At 41.4% G+C, this 16,952-nt stretch overlaps 6 protein-coding genes across 7 annotated transcripts; 1 reads left to right on the top strand and 5 right to left on the bottom strand.

Annotated features, from left to right (window-relative positions):
• Positions 1 to 8: 8 nt before the first annotated feature.
• On the bottom strand, positions 9 to 643 carry LOC108143293 (general odorant-binding protein 57d). The gene is made up of 2 exons (XM_017267607.2): positions 437 to 643; positions 9 to 372 (listed from the first exon to the last, which is right to left on the bottom strand). Exons 1-2 carry the CDS (start codon positions 488 to 490, stop codon positions 34 to 36), a joined length of 393 nt encoding a protein of 130 aa, XP_017123096.1. The 5' UTR covers positions 491 to 643; the 3' UTR covers positions 9 to 33.
• Positions 644 to 755: 112 nt separating this feature from the next.
• Positions 756 to 1,692, bottom strand: LOC108143564 (cuticle protein 16.8). Its single transcript, XM_017268073.2, has 3 exons — positions 1,570 to 1,692; positions 1,151 to 1,507; positions 756 to 1,067 (listed from the first exon to the last, which is right to left on the bottom strand). The coding sequence occupies exons 1-3, from the start codon at positions 1,591 to 1,593 to the stop codon at positions 885 to 887; spliced, it is 564 nt and encodes a 187-aa protein (XP_017123562.1). The 5' UTR covers positions 1,594 to 1,692; the 3' UTR covers positions 756 to 884.
• Positions 1,693 to 1,828: 136 nt separating this feature from the next.
• Positions 1,829 to 2,811, bottom strand: LOC108143563 (trypsin 3A1). The gene has a single exon (XM_017268072.2). It carries the CDS (start codon positions 2,808 to 2,810, stop codon positions 2,019 to 2,021), a length of 792 nt encoding a protein of 263 aa, XP_017123561.1. The 5' UTR covers position 2,811; the 3' UTR covers positions 1,829 to 2,018.
• A 168-nt stretch (positions 2,812 to 2,979) lies between these two features.
• LOC108143565 lies at positions 2,980 to 3,519 on the bottom strand. The gene is made up of 3 exons (XM_017268074.2): positions 3,342 to 3,519; positions 3,235 to 3,278; positions 2,980 to 3,173 (listed from the first exon to the last, which is right to left on the bottom strand). The coding sequence occupies exons 1-3, from the start codon at positions 3,433 to 3,435 to the stop codon at positions 2,994 to 2,996; spliced, it is 318 nt and encodes a 105-aa protein (XP_017123563.1). The 5' UTR covers positions 3,436 to 3,519; the 3' UTR covers positions 2,980 to 2,993.
• A 6,225-nt stretch (positions 3,520 to 9,744) lies between these two features.
• LOC108143548 (ventral anterior homeobox 1) lies at positions 9,745 to 13,137 on the top strand. 2 transcript variants are annotated; one of them, XM_017268056.2, is made up of 3 exons: positions 9,745 to 10,072; positions 11,422 to 11,570; positions 12,344 to 13,137. In XM_017268056.2, exons 1-3 carry the CDS (start codon positions 9,835 to 9,837, stop codon positions 13,094 to 13,096), a joined length of 1,140 nt encoding a protein of 379 aa, XP_017123545.1. In that variant the 5' UTR covers positions 9,745 to 9,834; the 3' UTR covers positions 13,097 to 13,137. The 2 variants fall into 2 exon arrangements, with proteins under 2 accessions (XP_017123545.1, XP_017123546.1); XM_017268057.2 differs by lacking the exon at positions 11,422 to 11,570 and having other exon boundaries at positions 9,970 to 10,072.
• On the bottom strand, positions 13,105 to 16,589 carry LOC108143547 (alpha-1,3-mannosyl-glycoprotein 2-beta-N-acetylglucosaminyltransferase). Its single transcript, XM_017268055.2, has 7 exons — positions 15,432 to 16,589; positions 14,940 to 15,370; positions 14,761 to 14,865; positions 14,591 to 14,681; positions 14,452 to 14,534; positions 14,169 to 14,256; positions 13,105 to 14,104 (listed from the first exon to the last, which is right to left on the bottom strand). The coding sequence occupies exons 1-7, from the start codon at positions 15,915 to 15,917 to the stop codon at positions 13,991 to 13,993; spliced, it is 1,398 nt and encodes a 465-aa protein (XP_017123544.1). The 5' UTR covers positions 15,918 to 16,589; the 3' UTR covers positions 13,105 to 13,990.
• Between the last annotated feature and the right edge of the window lie 363 nt (positions 16,590 to 16,952).

Here is a 16,952-nt window from a genome sequence, read left to right as displayed (position 1 = left end):
TTGAATAATTTATTTTTTTTTTATTAATATTTATTATTTGTGAAGTAATCTTTCCTGCCTGAAACAGTTGAACACACCAAAAATTTTCTCACATAAATCAGTCTCTGCGCTGTACTCATAGCAGCAACGATTTAGAGTAGGTGCAAAAGCAAACTCATCAATGATTCCGTTGTCAAAGTACTTGTCAAGGGTAACCTCTCCATAGTTATCTGCAAGATTGTAATATATCAAAATGCAGGTCACATAACACTTGTGGGTCCTGTTAACGCTAGCCAAATTCAGATCCTTCGGCCAGTCTCCTAATGCTCTATTGGCTTCCTCATCTTTTATACCATTATGATCCGTGCACGGATCCATAAACTCCGAATTAGCCTGTTGAAAAATGTAAAGCTAAGACTTGTGGGCTTAGAAATAAATTAAAAAAAAAAAAACTTACAATGACAGTATGCAGCAGAAAAATAATCCAAACAAGTCGTGAATTTACTAGCATTTTTACCAAACATCAAACTAGTTAAAGGTGGCAAATAAAACTGAACACAAAAAGCAAATTCCACTCCACTTTCATGGTTATAATTTTAATTAATTAATGACAAACCATTTGGGTAAAACAAAAGAAAGATCTCAATTAACGTTTTACATTATATCTGATTTTGACTTTTAATTAGAGAGAATGCATTGAAAAACCAGTTACAATAAATAAGAATATTATTTTATGTATTATTTGTACATTTTCAAAGACCTACAAATCCAAAATGTTTTTCTGGTTAAATGATTTCATGTTTATTTTGTTTAATCTCTGTTTTAGATCACCTGTTTCATATACATTGATTTATTTATTTCTGGAAACTCTTTTAGCAAAGTTTACTCTTTCAGAACATCATCTTTTACGGGTGGTACTGACCATCCTCGACGTCACCATGCTCGGATTGGGCGGCCAGTGCCAGACGCTGTGCCTCCTGCTGGCGTCCAATGGCCGCATGCTCGGCTGCGATCCGCTCGAAGGCGCTCAGATGCTTCTGTGTGGCATGTGCAACGGCGGCGCTGGCATGTGGAGCGTTTGCCAGTGCCTATGCCAATGCCAGTGGGGAAAACAATGCATCGTTATTAACCATTGGGGAAGGGGGGGCACACCTGCCTACGGAGTACTTACGACTTGGCCTGGAATGTGGCTAGCATGCTCTTGCGCAATCCGATTGTAGGCCGCGAAATGCCTTTGCTTGGCTGCCTGGACGGCGGCACTGTCCTCCAGTTTGTGGCTCAGCTGAGGATGGAAACCGTGCTCGTCGGCCACATACTGCACGGTGCGCACCTGGTTCTTGGGATCCACATAGGAGAAGACGCCGCGGATGACACCCGATCCGTCGGACACCTCAGTGTGCTGGCGATCCACATGGCCGGGTGCTCGACCAGCCTGGTAGCTGAACACATACGGACTAGCCGGAACCTTTGGCTCCGGCGTGACCAAATGGGACACATCCGCCCTGGTGGCAGCGATCAAACCAACGACCTTGACATGCAAAAACAGGAAGAGTTATAGTTGAGTAATAGCTGTTGTAGACGCTCACTTACCAACAAAACTATAAACTGCTTCATGGCTGGACAATGTTGCCTTTCGACTCAAGCTGCGATTGGTAACTGACGACGACTTGGCCAACACTTCGTTGTTCGCAGTTCGTGAGAGCCAAAAACTGGTATTTGGCTCACCGAGATGCGCATTTTATATGCGACTACGATCGGCGACTAAGCCAGCCACGAACCCAAAACTTGTTTTTACATTTTGCATTCATAAACAAGGTAATTTGACATTAAAGTTGAATTAACAAATTGGTTTTCGATAAGTAATATTTTATGTTATTTGTTAGTCATCTGAACTTGAGAATTAGCGACGAGGAAAGTTCATTTACAGAGGAGGATAATCTTACACACTAGATTTACTAGATTTGTTTATGGACTACGTAGCGGTGATTTCGACTATTATCTCTAAGTAGTGAAGCAGTAATTAAGAGGGAAAAAATAAGCTAGCCCAGCTGCTCCATTGTCTGCGCTATCCAGTCACCATAAGCGGAAACTTTTGTGTAAATACCGGGAAACATGGCGTTGGCGCAGCCATAGCCCCAGGACACAATGCCGTACAGTTTCATCCGTCCGTCGATGGAGGTGACTAGAGGTCCTCCCGAATCACCCTGGCAGCTGTCTCTGCCGCCCATCTGAGTCCCAGCACAGAACATGGTGCTGGTCACAGTGCCCGCTCCGAAGTAGTTTCTGGCACACTGATCCTGTTCGCTTTGCTGGACGACCGTGTAACGAAGACGCTTCTCCGGTTGCATTTGTGAGATCGACTGACTGCCCCAGCCGCTGACAAAGAGCTGTGCCATCGGCTGTACTCTGTCCTGAGCGGTGGCCAGACTTATGGGTTGAATTTCGCGACTATAGACGAGTGGTTGCTGCAGCTGAACAATGGCTATATCGTTGTTCATCCTTGTGGGCTCATGAAACTTGGGATGGGGTATAATGCGTTGAATGCGGACATAGCTGCCGCCCTGGGCCCACTCATTGGATCCGGCTCGTATAGCATAATACTGCGGTTTGGTGTACTCCAGCACACAGTGGGCGGCTGTTAGGATGATGGTGGGCGAAAGGATGCTTCCACCGCAGCCGTGGCGAGTGCCCAACTGCAGGGATACTTGATGCGGAAAGAAGGTGATGTGCGTCTCCCAGCCGCCGACAATTCGTCCATCCTGTCCGCCATCCGTGGAGTTCTGGGCCGACACCGTCCAGATGGCCAAGAAAGCTATTACCAGGCTAAGCATTTTTTGTCAACTGCGATGGCATCCCATGCGGACAGAATCTTTTATAAGGGAATTTCAGGGCAGGGCTTATCTTATCGGCATGAGCAAGACTTCTTCTGGTGGCCCTTGACCTTCAGCGGCTATCTTTTTGGGGTTTATGGATATTTATGGATGATGCTAGTGTCTAGGCTTTTGCTCTTCCAATCATCTTTCCATGGCCGTGACCTGTTCCTTGAGGTAATCCAAGTGGTTGACGCTATCCTGCATCACATCGTACTGGTAGCCCACGTGCTGCAGGATCAGGGTCATCTTCTGTAGATTCTGGTGGCTGTAATCGGAGACCACGTCCACTTGGGTGAAGTTCTTTAGGGTTTGATGCATGATCTGGTGGTGGAGTTGCAATCTTAGTTTTTTCCATCGACAGGAATTGTAAAGTATGGCTCACCTCGTTGCTCTTGGAACCTCTGACAACCTGGCGAGCCACAGAGCCTGGAAACAACAAAAATAAGGGCTTAGTATCGATTTGATTGCTCCCCAGGGATCACAACTCACCCAAATTGTTCACATTAACGCCCACGCGGGCACACAATCGCTTCTTCGACTCGTCGAATAAATGCCGAGCACTTGAACTGGTCGCTGAGGCCATTTTAATTATGGTTTAACTTTGTTTAATTGTTGATAAACTTGTAAAATGTAAGCAAAGTCAAGGCAAAACTGCTGAGATAATGCCCTTTGGCAGTAGTGTGACCAGCTGAAACTAAAAGAATACACTACATTTTAGATATCTTGTTGGGTGGAAAACTTCGATAACTGTTTAGCGGCGACTCAACCCATATGGCTGGTTGAAATTTCAAAATTGTTTGGAATCATAAATGTAAGTAGAAAACAAAAACGCAACTCAACTATACCGTTTCTGTTTAGTTGTGCTTAAAAATTATTTATATATTTTTTTACATCGAACGAAACGATTTAGACTTCGGCTTGTGTCAGTTCTGGATTATCTTGAAACAGAAAAGATCCTGACAAGATAAACTGCACTTTAAGCTCAGAAAGGAGATTAAAATAATTGATTATTTTCCCAAATCATAATTTAAAAAACCTTAATAAAGTAGTTATTTTCGGGTAGTCAAATAAAAAAATTTTTCATTGAGCTTTTACAAAGGGAAGCATTTAATGTATTCAGAAAATGTATGTCAGAAAATTTTCGTATATCATATTTTTCAAACCAAATCTGAAATCATTACCATTTTTCTTGATTTGCAAGAGGTATTTGTAGGCATAGAAATAAAACAATAATTTCCTAGTTCCCTGACTTGCAGGATGATCGATGGTGTTTCTCTAGCCTAGAGCCCCGTCGGCAGGATGCTCCAGTCGCGACACTCTGACGACAGAGTGGAATGCTCTGAACCTGCCCCTGGCACTCATCCAGACTCACAATCCGGGTTGAGGCACCCACAAACATGCCCCCAAAAACTAGCTGAAATTCCGGGCTAGCTGGCGCCAAAAGGCGTGTCGCTAATTGTCCCTAAACGTCGGCATTAGGCGCCAACTTTCAAACAGGAAGTGAGTCGGAGGAGGAGTTGGGGATCGGGAATGACGATCGGTTGGTTGGGTCTCCCACATTTGGCCACTTAGTTGCCACATCGTAGCTAATAATAAAAGCTAATTAAGCGGTTCTGTGCCAACACCTGTAGTTGCCTGCGACCCTCCATCTGCCACTAATGACAATAAATTGCCGCTAAATGTCACTAAAAAGAGCGATTTCCACTCCAGGCCGGACTAGAGCGTTTCTAATTAATTTATGATTTTCCTCACCGCATTAATCTCCCTCGGATGGCGTCTCGAGAAAATGTCGCGAGCCCCAAACAAGACAACAACAAAAAATGTCATGCAGATGTGGCCACCAAATGGGGGATGGGGTATATATATATAATATGTTTGTGGCATTATGGATATTAGGAGGGCTCATGTTCGGGTTAGGCATTTGTCATAATTACCACGTACAGACACGTCACATAGTGGAGTTACTAAATTGATCGCAAGACATTGAAGATTTAAGCAAAGAATTTGCTTAAAAATAATTTCTTCGAAATTAATTAAAACATATGCTCATCAGTTAGTACCATAAATCTGTCCCGGCGCAATTATCAGTTTCAATTTGCGCGTGAAGCTGTTTGATATCACAGACGACGACTACGACGACGACTGCCGATGTCAATTAGTAGGATCCCTAGAGGAGCAGCACTGCCCTGCACCCCTTTTCACGGGGATGGGGGCAATTTTCCGCCACTCGAGGGGAAATGCCAGCCCCGCGTTTGGCTCATTAAAATGCCGCCGCAATTGTTGGAGATCGAGGAGAAATCCCACTGCCGTTGATGCGTTGAGGTGGCAACACACTCGAGATACGGATACAGATACGGACATGCGGACACACGGACATACGGACATACGGACATACAGACTCCAGATCTGTCAGTCAGCCCTGAGTAATTACACCAAATTAATTGCCCGTAGTTGTCAGGGCTCACATTGTCTGCTAATTTTCTCTCCCAATGGCATAGCTTTTCTTTAATTGCCGCCATCAGCAGTCCATGAATCCGAAATGATTCTGCATTTGATCCAAACAAAAAATAAATATCCCATTAAAAGCGTAAATAAAAAACACACTAAAAAAGCAAGGAAATCCGAGAGCATCCTAAGAATCCGGCGCTTTGCGGCTGATTGTGTCGTAAAAAGCGAAACACTCCTATATGATTTAAACTGCATGTTTTGTAAGAATCTAATTTGATAATTGGTTGTAATTTATGAGTCTTGTCTGCTCGCCTGAAACATAAACACAACACGGACTGACGGAATGACGCCTTTCTGCTCCTCGAGCTCCTCCCCAAGCATGTTTCTCGGAAAAGAGCACCCAGAACCGGGAACTCACATCCCGAACTCCGAATTCGAAACGAGCGCACATTAAATTAATAATATGCAGTTCATTCTCGTTCATTTTTTCTTAATTATTATTTATATCTGTCAGTTTATAAGGCGTAGGCTGGTCTGCTTGGGATGGTTTGCATTGCCCGAGAAAGTTTTCATGAATGGAACACAGTTAAGGTTGGGTTGAGGTGAAGATGATTCATGACTGAATACTTATGTGCAGACTTCTGGTAATACAATCTGTACGCGATCATTTTTAATTTCCGCACTAATTAAGGATATCCTACTCATAAGAATATCTGTACAATTTATTCCATTTATATTTATTTACTATTTAAATATTTAATTTTAAAAATGTTCTTTCAACCGTTTCAGTTTAATAATAATTTTAGATTTGTATTAAATTTTAAATAGCTTAACAATATTTATTTTTAAATTTTTCTTATTATTATGATTTATTATTAAATTATAATTTAATTATTTAATTTTATACATTTTTCAAAATTTTCTTTCAATCATACTCCTTATTTTATAACTTTGAAAACTTTGAAAATATTTTACAATGTGGTTCAAAATTAAATTAAAACAATTTAGAAAATATATTCTTGAATTATATTTTCTGTTTATTTTAATATCGTTCACTATTAAACTATTTTTAAAATATCTATGTAAAGTAAAGATTTCTATAAAGAAACTTTTTGGTCCTTTATGTTTAGGTACAATTCACAATATTTTACAATGTGTTTCAAAATTCAATTAATAACAATTTAAAAAATATATTCTTGAATTATATTTTCTGTTTATTTTAATATATTTCCCTATTTAACTATTTTTTAAATATCTATGTAAAGTAAAGATTTCTATAAAGAAACTTTTTGGTCCTTTGTGTTTAGGTATATTCACAATTACTTTCAAGGAATAGTCTGATGCTAAATATACTGCTAAAGATTTTAAAATATTAATCATTTGCCTTTGATACAAAAAGAGTGTTTCTTAAATGTAGTTTTTTAAAACCATGTTGCCATCTTTATATGTACTACATACTCTATATCATTGCTTGCTCTATTAGGTTTTCACACAAATTAGCGTCGAAGCAAACAAATAGACGGCCCAACGAATTAATCAGGATACAATTTCCCAAAGAGTTCAATGCACGCCCGCCAAGGAATCCCATGGTGAAGTGGTAGACCACTTCACCTTTGACGTAATCGGAAACCCCAGGAATATGCGACACAATGGCGTGGGAGTGTCACAGATACAGATACAGATACAAACACAGATACAGATACAGATGTTTGCCTTTGTGGCTGGAGCAGAGCCATGATCGATGTGCCGGCGAGGCCCAAGTTAGATGTAGCTAACACCCCGCAGGACTTGATGCATCATTAGCTGGATGCGATGACAAAAAGAGGGGACAAAAAACATCGACATTACGGCCGGAGGACGGACAGTTCCACGCGACTGCCAGTGCAACTCCGCCCGTACTCCGTCCGTGATTTATGCTGTGTGCGCCTGACAAACACTTGAGAAGTGATGATTTATAATGAAGATGCATGCTCGGTTATTAATTAAATTCTGACGCGGCTGCGCTCCATTTAACGTTAAATGCCAGCCCCAAAACGAGCTGATCTGGTTAGGTTAAGGGTAGGGCTCTTATGCAATAACCGGCCAAAGATCCGAAAGATCTGCAATTAATTCGAAATGCCAGACTCAAAGGAAGATCTTTATTGGAATTTAAAATATGTCAGGACACTACTTAGGGCCAAAAGCAGCATCATTTTAACATGTATACATAAGCATTGCTTCCACGAAAAAAGTATAATAATTTTGTCTTAGGGAAGATATATCCGAACTTTCTTGTTTACAAATAATTTGACAATCATTAGCCTTTATATGACATGGATACTAATGAGGTTTTTATACTAGTTACTCGTAGAGTGAAAGGATATATTGTGCCGAAGAGTATGTACTAGGTTGAAGGAATCCTATAGAATATATATTCAGGTATCAGGATCATAAGCTTCTGGCTTTGTCCGTTTGTCAATCTGTCTGTATGAATGTCGATATCTCAGAAACTATAAAATCTAAAGATTTGGGAGCCCACAAATAGCGATAGGTTGGTATGCAGAGGTTAGTATTTAGGCCAATTTGTGTGTTAAACATAGCATCCAAAAATCGACAGCCCAGGTTAATAAATTAAAAAAAAACTTTTACAAACCCACAATTTTAAAGCATTTTTCATAATTTCTTTTCGATTCCAGATCATTTGGTAGCAAGTTCCCAAACTACTTAGTTTTATTGAGGTAGGTAGTGATTATATGTTGACTGCAATCCTTTAAATTTTATATCTTGATATCATGATATGTCCTAGATTGGTAGGCAAAGGGAAATAGTTACGAGTCTTCAAAGGCTTTCGTACGAATATGGTATGATCCTATCATAGTACCAAACGATATGTTTAGGATAAGACTACCAGCTCACCAGATTGGTGAACGATTCAAAGCACCAGGAGTCGAATACAAAGTCTGCCCTCTGTCTGGCAGTGGAATTTGAAATATGGCAAGCAATAGTCGAATATTCATTAAGCGCAATTATGAAAATTAAGTTGTCATTTTGATTTGAGTGCCCGCGACACTCGGGCATGCGGCCTCATAAGCCAACCAGATCCCCTCGTCCCGCGACCACTCTCATTAAATTAAATCAAACTGACAGCTCCGCAGGCTAAATGGATGCGATGCGATTTCGCTCTCGGATCTGGGCGACTAATTAACGTGTTTTCACATATTTTGTTCAAATCGCGCATGAATAATGAAGACGTTATCACACGGCATCTGGGCATGGCCTCCGAGCACCCTGTAGCCAAGTAAATGACGTGGAGTTGGCTGCTGGCCAATTGGAAACTAGTGTCGCCCATGCCGCCGGCTAATTTCTCAGATCCTGCCCTCCATGTGGCACATGGCACATGGTCCCCCTATTCCCCAACACATTCCGTCTAAATTATGTGTTCATAATTTCGAATTAATGAAAGACTTACAGGGGACTTGGGCTCGGATCAACTAAGGCAAACACAAATAAAAATCTTCATCTTGCATTCTCACTTACCAATTGTTGACTTAAGGGTTCTGAAAAGTCTAAAAACATAGAAGTCACAAATCTCAGGCTTTTAAAAAAAAAACTATTTTTTGTCACAAAGCTTGAATTAACAGAAAAAGGCATTAAATATTTAATGTGTCAATAGCTGAGTTAAAATTCTTTGAATTGTGTCACAATCTTAAAAAATAGAAAACTAGTTACTATAAATAAAGAAATTACAATAAATTTTCTGATTTATGTTATTTAAATAAATAATCTTAAAGAATTATTTCTTATCTTGTTGATTTTAAGAAATTATTTGTGATAAAATTACGCTTGCAAATCAAAAAAAAAAACTATAAATTCTACTAGTATTTAAAATTCTTATCTTCAATTCTTAAGTTTTAAAACGGAAATTCCATTCCAAAATTTAATAATAAATCCTGCACAATTTGTATAAATATAAATTATGCCAAATGAGGACACGTGCCCGAACACTAATGCACTGAAACTCAATCCAGTCCCCCAATATCGGTCGGCTGCTCATTAATCAGAAGAATGAAATATGTTGGCAAACGTATTAAATATATTTAGCAAGCCATCGAAATATTAAATAGCGCTACTTGTAGACAATTAGCCAAAAATTATGAATTTTAATCACAAGCGAGGCGACAAAAAAGAGACCCAAAATATTTTCGACGGAGACGAGCCACAGCCACGCCCTCCTTCGCCACAATTTCACACATGTTTTAAAAATAAACGAAATTGTGTGTGTCGTCTTTAGGGAAAATCGGAATGTCATCCTGTTTCTTTTCCGCCTGCAGCTCGGCCATATGGAGTGAACGGGAGAGAGATATATGTGGCTTTGGCTCCGCCCCAACAGGCGATCATCTTGAAAATAATCGGCCAGTGAGCAGGATGCTCTGAATATTCAAATTAGTTTTCCGTAAGATCTTGACGCGCTCTGTTGTCTGCGGGCTTCGATTCCGATTCCGTTTGGAAATCTGTAGATATATTGGTTAAAAAATCACTTTAAATCGGTGGCAATATGAATTCACAATCGGCAGTGCGTCGATACCCACACAGTTTTTCCATCGAGCAGATTCTGGCCAAGCCGGAAATCAGTTCGCCGAATTCCTTCCAAGAATCGGGACAGGATGAAAGTGGACGCAGTAGCATAAGTGGTGGTGTTTCACGTGTTTCTAGTCCAGCCACATCGAGTTGCTTCGAGGATAATTTGGACGACGGCAAAAGTGATATTGATTTGGGCTCTGATGATGGAAACGGTGCGTATGATTGATATGCCATCATATTGATTCTGTCATTCTGTTTGAGTAAAAAGGAATTTCTTCACCGAATTTAATTTAAAGATTTTCATACAACTAGAACTTACTAATAATTGGTTGGAACTTGTTTTTTAAACAAGCGAGGGTAAAATATAAAATGTAGGTGTTAAACAAAAAAATAAAAAATTTTATAAAACAACAAGAGTGTCGATATCAGCTTATCTGAAGACCCTGACAAAGAATGTAGTTTAAATGTTATTGATTGACTAAAATTTCTTATTTGCAAGGCGAAAAGCTTACTAATTTTGCTAAAACGCAGAACAATAAATGGCTTTTGTTATTAATTTAACAATATGTTGGAAATAGCGAGATCTTAAAACAGCCCATTAGCAAATATATGACACATTTGGTATATTGTAATTAATGAAACATTTGCTTAGAATGTACAACTAGAACTGTTGCACATTATTTTTAAACTATAATTACTTTAAAAACAAACGTATTTTTATAATTTCATGTAATAGAGTTTTTGTAAAAAAATTCGGTTCATTAGTTGGATTTAATGTTACTTTTAAAAAAGATCTAAATCGAGTAAGAAAACATATAGGTACCATATATATCTGTTCCATATATATCTGTTATTTTTAAAATAAGTTTTCTTTTAATTAAATCTGTAAACTTAATAAGCCAACTTTTTAGGCTAGTTTCTAGGATAGGATAAAACTGAAATTCGAAAAAAACATATATTCTCAATGACCATTAAGTTTTAAAATAGAATGACCCGTAAGAAGCTTAGCTCCCCCTAAATAACTGGGTAAAGGTATAGAAGTACTCCCACCTGAAGGAACGAGCTGAATGATCTCATCTGTCATCTGTGCGATCAAGAAACAAATGATCAGAATTAGCTTTCTGGGTGACAGAGAATAAGCCATCCCATCCACCGTCATTTTTCGACTAATGATGCAAGTGTCAGAAGCAAACAAAGAACGGGCGCGATCTCAAAGGAAAAGCTTCCACCCGTAGAAAAGGAATTTATATGACAATTTGTTTTCGGTCAGGCAAGAGAATGTACGGCCAAATGGCCAATTAGACGCCTTGGCTAAATGAAATGCAACTTTTTGCGTTTCGCAAGCTGATTCAAGAGACTTTTGGGTGAATGGCGGAGGGGCGGGGAGGGGGGAGGGGCAATGAATGCAACCTTGCCAACGGATCGACAAATTACGATTAGGGGAAAATAGTTGGCACCGCTTTCGAGGAATGGCCGCTGTCGGTAGCAATTAATGTCTAATTTAGATCGGTGCCTTTAACGACTTCAATTCATAATGTTGTTTTTTTTTGCTCCTTTGCAGCCCTTGGGGATGACCGCAAAAAGCGTCCGCGAACCGCCTTTTCGGCAGCACAAATCAAAGCCCTGGAAACCGAGTTCGAAAGGGGCAAATATCTATCGGTAGCAAAGCGAACGGCGCTGGCCAAGCAGCTTCAGCTCACAGAAACGCAGGTGAGGATTGGAATGTTATTTTTATCATATCATACTACCAGATATTTGGAGAGCAAGGGCATTTAATATACAAGTTTTGTTAAAAGTACTATATTCGGTGGGCCTTCATTTTTACTAGATCACTTTATTCAGAACTTTTGAAGATCACAAGCTAAACTAAAAAAAACTTTATTTAATTATTATTAATTTCTTTAAGAATTCTAATAGCTTTTGAGATTCATTTTTAATACTGAGTTTTAGGCTAGTATAGTAAATTAGCTGTTCATATGGAAAAGACAATAACAAAGTTCTTTAAGTAATCCTTGTTCTTTAATTTTAGGTTCCTATTTCTTTATTAAAAAAAAAATCAAATCAATTGAGTACAAACTTAGTTCACTTTATCAAAAAAAAAACATGAACCCTCGGCCAGAATTGTTTAAATTTATTTCTAAGTATAAACAGCTATTCCATGTACCAAATATTTTTGCTATTTTAAAAATTGTATTTTCAATTTCTGTTCAATTTTCAAAATATTTTACATAATTTGTCTTCAAAAAAACTCTCAAAAAACGTAAAAATCGTAAATGATTTAAAAAAAAAAACATTAAATCAAATGGCTTATATGGCTGCTCAAAATTGAAGATACATATTATGTATTCCCTTATCAAGTTAAAAAAATATTTTTTCCGGTAATAAGAATAGTATGATATTGCCTAAAAGTCACTAAATAATTTACCATTTAATTTGTTAAATAAATAAATAAATGACACATTTCTTTTGTGCCTCCAATATAGATCAAGATCTGGTTCCAGAACCGTCGTACCAAGTGGAAGCGCAAGTACACCTCGGACGTGGAGACGCTGGCCTCGCACTACTACGCCCAGCTGGGAATCGGTGGCTTGGCCCGACCCATGGTGGTTGGCGATCGGCTGTGGCTCTTCAGCCAGACTGCCACGGGTCCGGCGCCCATTCAGTCCATCATGCTGAACGGCAATGGCTCCGCGGCACCCATGCCATCGGCGACAGGAAGTGGTCCACCAATGCGTCCCTATGCCACCAGTGGCGGACTGCCTCCGCTGCCTGGACCCAGTGTGATGGAGAGTGCTCGCAATGCCATCCTGGCACGTGGTCAGCCCTTGAACTTTGCCCTGCCCTTTGGAGTGGCCAAGCCGGCGACGGGCGGGATTCAGCCCTCAGCCAGCTATATGCCACGGTGCAAGTCATACGCCGGCAGCTATGTGGACTATGCGGCGTCACTGCCACCGAACGAGGCCTATCTGCAGATGAAGTACACCACACTGCCGCCGGAAACGGAAGCGGAGGCGGGAGGCAGCTGCAATGGCCTGGCCGAGCTGGAACGAGTCTTCGGGGATGCCAATGCCAACTTCCTGCAGCAACGGAGCACTCCCGTGGCCACATCCTATGGCCACGATGGATTGAACCAAGCACAAAGGAGCCGCAGGCCCACGCAATCAGAGTCCGAGTGCAGCGACATTGATTGCGAGCATTTGGACGAGGATGAGGAACAACCAACTGCCGCAGAGTGAAACCAATCTTGAATCTTGAATCTTTAATATTTATGTTCCGTTCGTCGTCGTCGTCTGTCACACACAAAAATATGATCATACAAAGGGTAGTCATAGGGGGTAGAGTACGTGTCCTGTCGGCGTAGATTCCATTACAACTAGCTGAGGGTGGCACACTTTCAGACCTGGCTCACCCCATCTGGCTTAGCCCAGGTCTAGGTCTAGATCTGGCTCTAGTTCTACTTGTAGTTCTAGTTCTTGCACTAGCGCTAGTTATTGCTATTCTATGTTACATTGTGGGTCGGGTGTTGTTTACTGACTGGCTCTCTCAACAATTAATAAATGTTAATTAATTAAATCAAAAATCACAAATCACAAATATTACACGTCCGTTGCCGTTAGAACTCGAGTTGGATCAACTTAAATGCTAAATGTTACACGCTGAATACTATAACTAAACCGTTGCTATAACTATTTTGCAATTTAACATGATAGATTGAGAGCGTTTGAGAGCTGTAACAAAAGCGAACGACATTGACTTATTTACAATTCATTGCGTTGCTTGCCACACAGTGCGGTTCGGTTAACTACTATACATATTGGAGACTCTTTTGATTTGATTTTGTTACGCCAACAGCAGTTCTGTGGCTCAGGGCACACACGAGACACCCATCATTTATACACTTTGCTATAAAAAGTCATGGCTATCTCGCTAAGCCCTGGCCACGCGATGGCAAAAAAGAAAACGGGGCAGTGCTGCCCCGTTTGAGGAGATTCCATAGTTACAACTTAGCTAATTGGTCAAACAATAATAAAAAATTCATAGGGCTATTTTTTGGTATTACAAGCACACGGGGCTATCTGTGTGGTATTAGAGGTGGATTTGGATTCGGCGGTGTTTTGGACTTAGCGTCGTTAGCTCCACGAAAGCTCATAGCCCTTCCAGTTGGCATTGGGTGCCAAGTGCACCCGTCGTTTGTTGTAGTAGAACGAGACGATGCCATGGTAGGCCGTCCGTGGAACACCGCTCTGTAAGTATCAATAATCGTGTTGTAATAGAAATAGTTACAAATACATATCACCATTGATTTACCTTGAAATCATCCATTAGCCCCAGCATCTTGGTTGTCCGCTTGTATTGTTCTCTTGTAGTGTATTGAATGCGAACAGGTCCTTCGATTCTGTAAATGTTAAAACTAGTTTTCAATAAGAGCCCTTCATAAATTAGGAGGGTATGAATCATTCTAACACAGCATTATTCAAGGGTAAGAGGAATTCATTTGTTTCAAGAAACGATAAGAACTTTTTATGCTTCCAACGTTTTAAATGCGATCCACTACCAATTATTTATTTATTTCAAAAGAGGGAAAACTCACCGTATCAGGTTCCGACGCAGTTCATCGTACGTAACAATTGGATACGTATAAACGCGCCGCACAAACGTATTATCGTAATTGTCCTACAACAGAAATTAATAATCAAAGTGGTCAAGTGATAAAACAATAGTTCACTTACCTTCAGCAAGTAGCTCATATTGATTTTAGTGAACTTTACAAAGTCCTCGCTGAGTTTAATGTGCTTCAGATACTTATCGAAGAACAGGCCGCTATAACAACAAATAGAAAACAAATTATAAAGAGCAATTAGGGGGCATTTTGTTCCAATTTGTAGTAGTTATCTCTTACTTGGATACGCCTATTTTTCCAAACGTGCGAGTCCGCGATATTTCGGGCCTAATGCACACGCGATCTTTGCGCTGCGCTGGATGACGTATCCAATCATCCCAGAAGCTAGAACAGTTAACAAACAATTAGCAATCAACGATCTAAACGATCTAAGCGAACGGCATAATTGCCACACTCACGATTTGGGCCATTTGACGGAGAGTTCGGCCCACAGGTCTTTGGTGAGCATCCAACCGAGACCGGGGAAGAAGTCGGTGCGGTAAAGCAGCTCTGGCTGTGCCGTATCCACCACGGCAGCCTTGCCATTGTCGTTCCACGCGGACACGCACCACAGGCTGGGATCCAGCTTGAGCAGCTTGTGCGTGCCCAGGAAGTACTCGAAGAAATCGGGCGCCACATTGAGATCATCCTCGACGATGATCACGAACTCGAAGCCCACGCCGAAGGTGGTGTTCAGGGCCCAGCCGTAATGCCTGGCTATCTTGTAGTAGCCCTTGAACTTCTTCTCCTTCGGCAGCACGGTGATGTCGCTCAGATCGGGCTGCTCGATGAGGGTGACCTGGTTGCCGTACGACTGGATTATCTCCTTGGTGGGCTCATCGCCGCAATCCTAGGGCAAACATAAGAAACATAACCATGTGAAAGATGGGCTAATATCATAAGCCACCTACCTGCGACACTATAATGGGGAACTGCTCTAGGCTGGGCCTGTACTGCACCAGGTTGTCGATGCACTTCTTCACCGACACCCGATTGCAGGCGAAGACCAGGACTGGGAAGACGGGCTCACCGTTGGCCAGATACGTTTTTGTTGGTATCCGCGCCGTGGCCACCTTGGCCACACGCTGCTCGGGCAGCTCCGCGGATATTTCAGCCGCAACGATGCTGATCTGGGGCGTGGATCCTGCCGCCGCAGACGGTGGCATTGCTGCCGGTGGCTGGTTCTCCAAGTACTTGATTTTCACAAACTCAAAGACGTTCTTGGCCAGATGATGGCTCTGCTGGTTGGCCTCGCGTGCCTGCGAGTTGACCCGAAAGGCCTGGTGCGCCTGATCCCGGCTCGTTTGGACGCCCGTTTGGCGCAACAGCAGATAGTAGGTGGCATAGGTCCACGTAACCAGAAAGCCAATTACCAGCAGCACCTTCCGCGATCGCATCTTCTTGGGGTTAGGGTTTTGGTGGGTGGTGTTGGTGTTGGTGTTGGCTTAGGTGGGCGTCTGCTGCAGTGCGTCTCTAGTAATGCAGCTGCAGCGGCATTGGCATTAGCGTGAAGCTGGCTTATCGGATTCGGTGGGATTGGAAGCCCTCGACTGGCCCGTCTACAGAAGAGCATCCGTGTCAATGTGATGTTGATGTTGATGTCGATGTCGATGTCGGTGTCGATGCCGTGTCCAACAAGCGTGTCCAGCATTGGGCTCGGGCACGGGCCCAGCTGGAATCGTTGTCATCGACTATATCTGCATATGTTAATATAGTCGCACGTCACAGTCCAGCGACCGCCAACCAGGCAAATTTCTCCGATTCGTAATTTATGGATTATGGTTTCTGGGATGCCGGATTCTTGATCAAATCGAAACGAATCGAAACAAATCGAAGCGAATCGAACCGAATGTGGTGGCAAATCGAATCGCGGATGTGTCACACGCTCAACTGATCCGCAGGAAGTCCGATCGATTTGTTCGCCGGTTGGATTAACGAGTTTGTTTGCCTAGCTGCCGGTTCTCGCTTCGATTGACAGCCACTGGTTACGTGTTTGCCTGTAATTTGTTTGCATTGCTTAAAAGGTAAACCATTTGGTGAGAGAAACGCCAGCGTTTTGGAGATGGCACTGCCGATGTTGCTTATGCGATACTATCGGTGTGACCAGATATTCCAGGCCAAAGCACTAACGCGTCGCCAAAAGCAATTTCTCTTCTTCTTCTTTAGTAGGGGCATTCTTCTTTGGAGCGCATTCGGTGTTAGGCGGTATTTTTAAATTGCAAATATAAAAACTTTATACTTCTTTGACTATCCATAAATTGATCGCTGTCAAATTACTATTAATTAGCTTACATTTTATAATAGGCTTCGAAAATAAGTGCTCAAGTTGGACTAATTTGCAAAAATATGATTTACCAATCACATTTTTGAAAAGGCGGACATAGCAAATTGAAAAAATAAAACATTTTTTAATTTAAAAAATTATTTGGACT

This window comes from Drosophila elegans, unplaced genomic scaffold (assembly GCF_018152505.1).
Source record: "Drosophila elegans isolate 14027-0461.03 unplaced genomic scaffold, ASM1815250v1 contig_183, whole genome shotgun sequence".
Lineage (NCBI taxonomy): Eukaryota > Metazoa > Arthropoda > Insecta > Diptera > Drosophilidae > Drosophila > Drosophila elegans.
This window is presented reverse-complemented; position numbering and strand designations above follow the sequence as displayed.

Coding starts and splice junctions, on each gene's coding strand:
- LOC108143293 (XM_017267607.2), bottom strand. CDS start 490: ATGCTAGTAAATTCACGACTTGTTTGGATTATTTTTCTGCTGCATACT. Junction 373..436: donor TTCTGCTGCATACTGTCATT/GTAAGTTTTTTT, acceptor ATTTTTCAACAG/GCTAATTCGGAGTTTATGGA.
- LOC108143564 (XM_017268073.2), bottom strand. CDS start 1,593: ATGAAGCAGTTTATAGTTTTGTTG. Junction 1,508..1,569: donor AGCAGTTTATAGTTTTGTTG/GTAAGTGAGCGT, acceptor TTGCATGTCAAG/GTCGTTGGTTTGATCGCTGC. Junction 1,068..1,150: donor GCCACATTCCAGGCCAAGTC/GTAAGTACTCCG, acceptor GCATTGGCATAG/GCACTGGCAAACGCTCCACA.
- LOC108143563 (XM_017268072.2), bottom strand. CDS start 2,810: ATGCTTAGCCTGGTAATAGCTTTCTTGGCCATCTGGACGGTGTCGGCC.
- LOC108143565 (XM_017268074.2), bottom strand. CDS start 3,435: ATGGCCTCAGCGACCAGTTCAAGTGCTCGGCATTTATTCGACGAGTCG. Junction 3,279..3,341: donor CGTTAATGTGAACAATTTGG/GTGAGTTGTGAT, acceptor TGTTGTTTCCAG/GCTCTGTGGCTCGCCAGGTT. Junction 3,174..3,234: donor GAGGTTCCAAGAGCAACGAG/GTGAGCCATACT, acceptor CTCCACCACCAG/ATCATGCATCAAACCCTAAA.
- LOC108143548 (XM_017268056.2), top strand. CDS start 9,835: ATGAATTCACAATCGGCAGTGCGTCGATACCCACACAGTTTTTCCATC. Junction 10,073..11,421: donor GGGCTCTGATGATGGAAACG/GTGCGTATGATT, acceptor GCTCCTTTGCAG/CCCTTGGGGATGACCGCAAA. Junction 11,571..12,343: donor TTCAGCTCACAGAAACGCAG/GTGAGGATTGGA, acceptor CCTCCAATATAG/ATCAAGATCTGGTTCCAGAA.
- LOC108143547 (XM_017268055.2), bottom strand. CDS start 15,917: ATGCGATCGCGGAAGGTGCTGCTGGTAATTGGCTTTCTGGTTACGTGG. Junction 15,371..15,431: donor TCCCCATTATAGTGTCGCAG/GTAGGTGGCTTA, acceptor TGTTTGCCCTAG/GATTGCGGCGATGAGCCCAC. Junction 14,682..14,760: donor GGAAAAATAGGCGTATCCAA/GTAAGAGATAAC, acceptor TTGTTGTTATAG/CGGCCTGTTCTTCGATAAGT.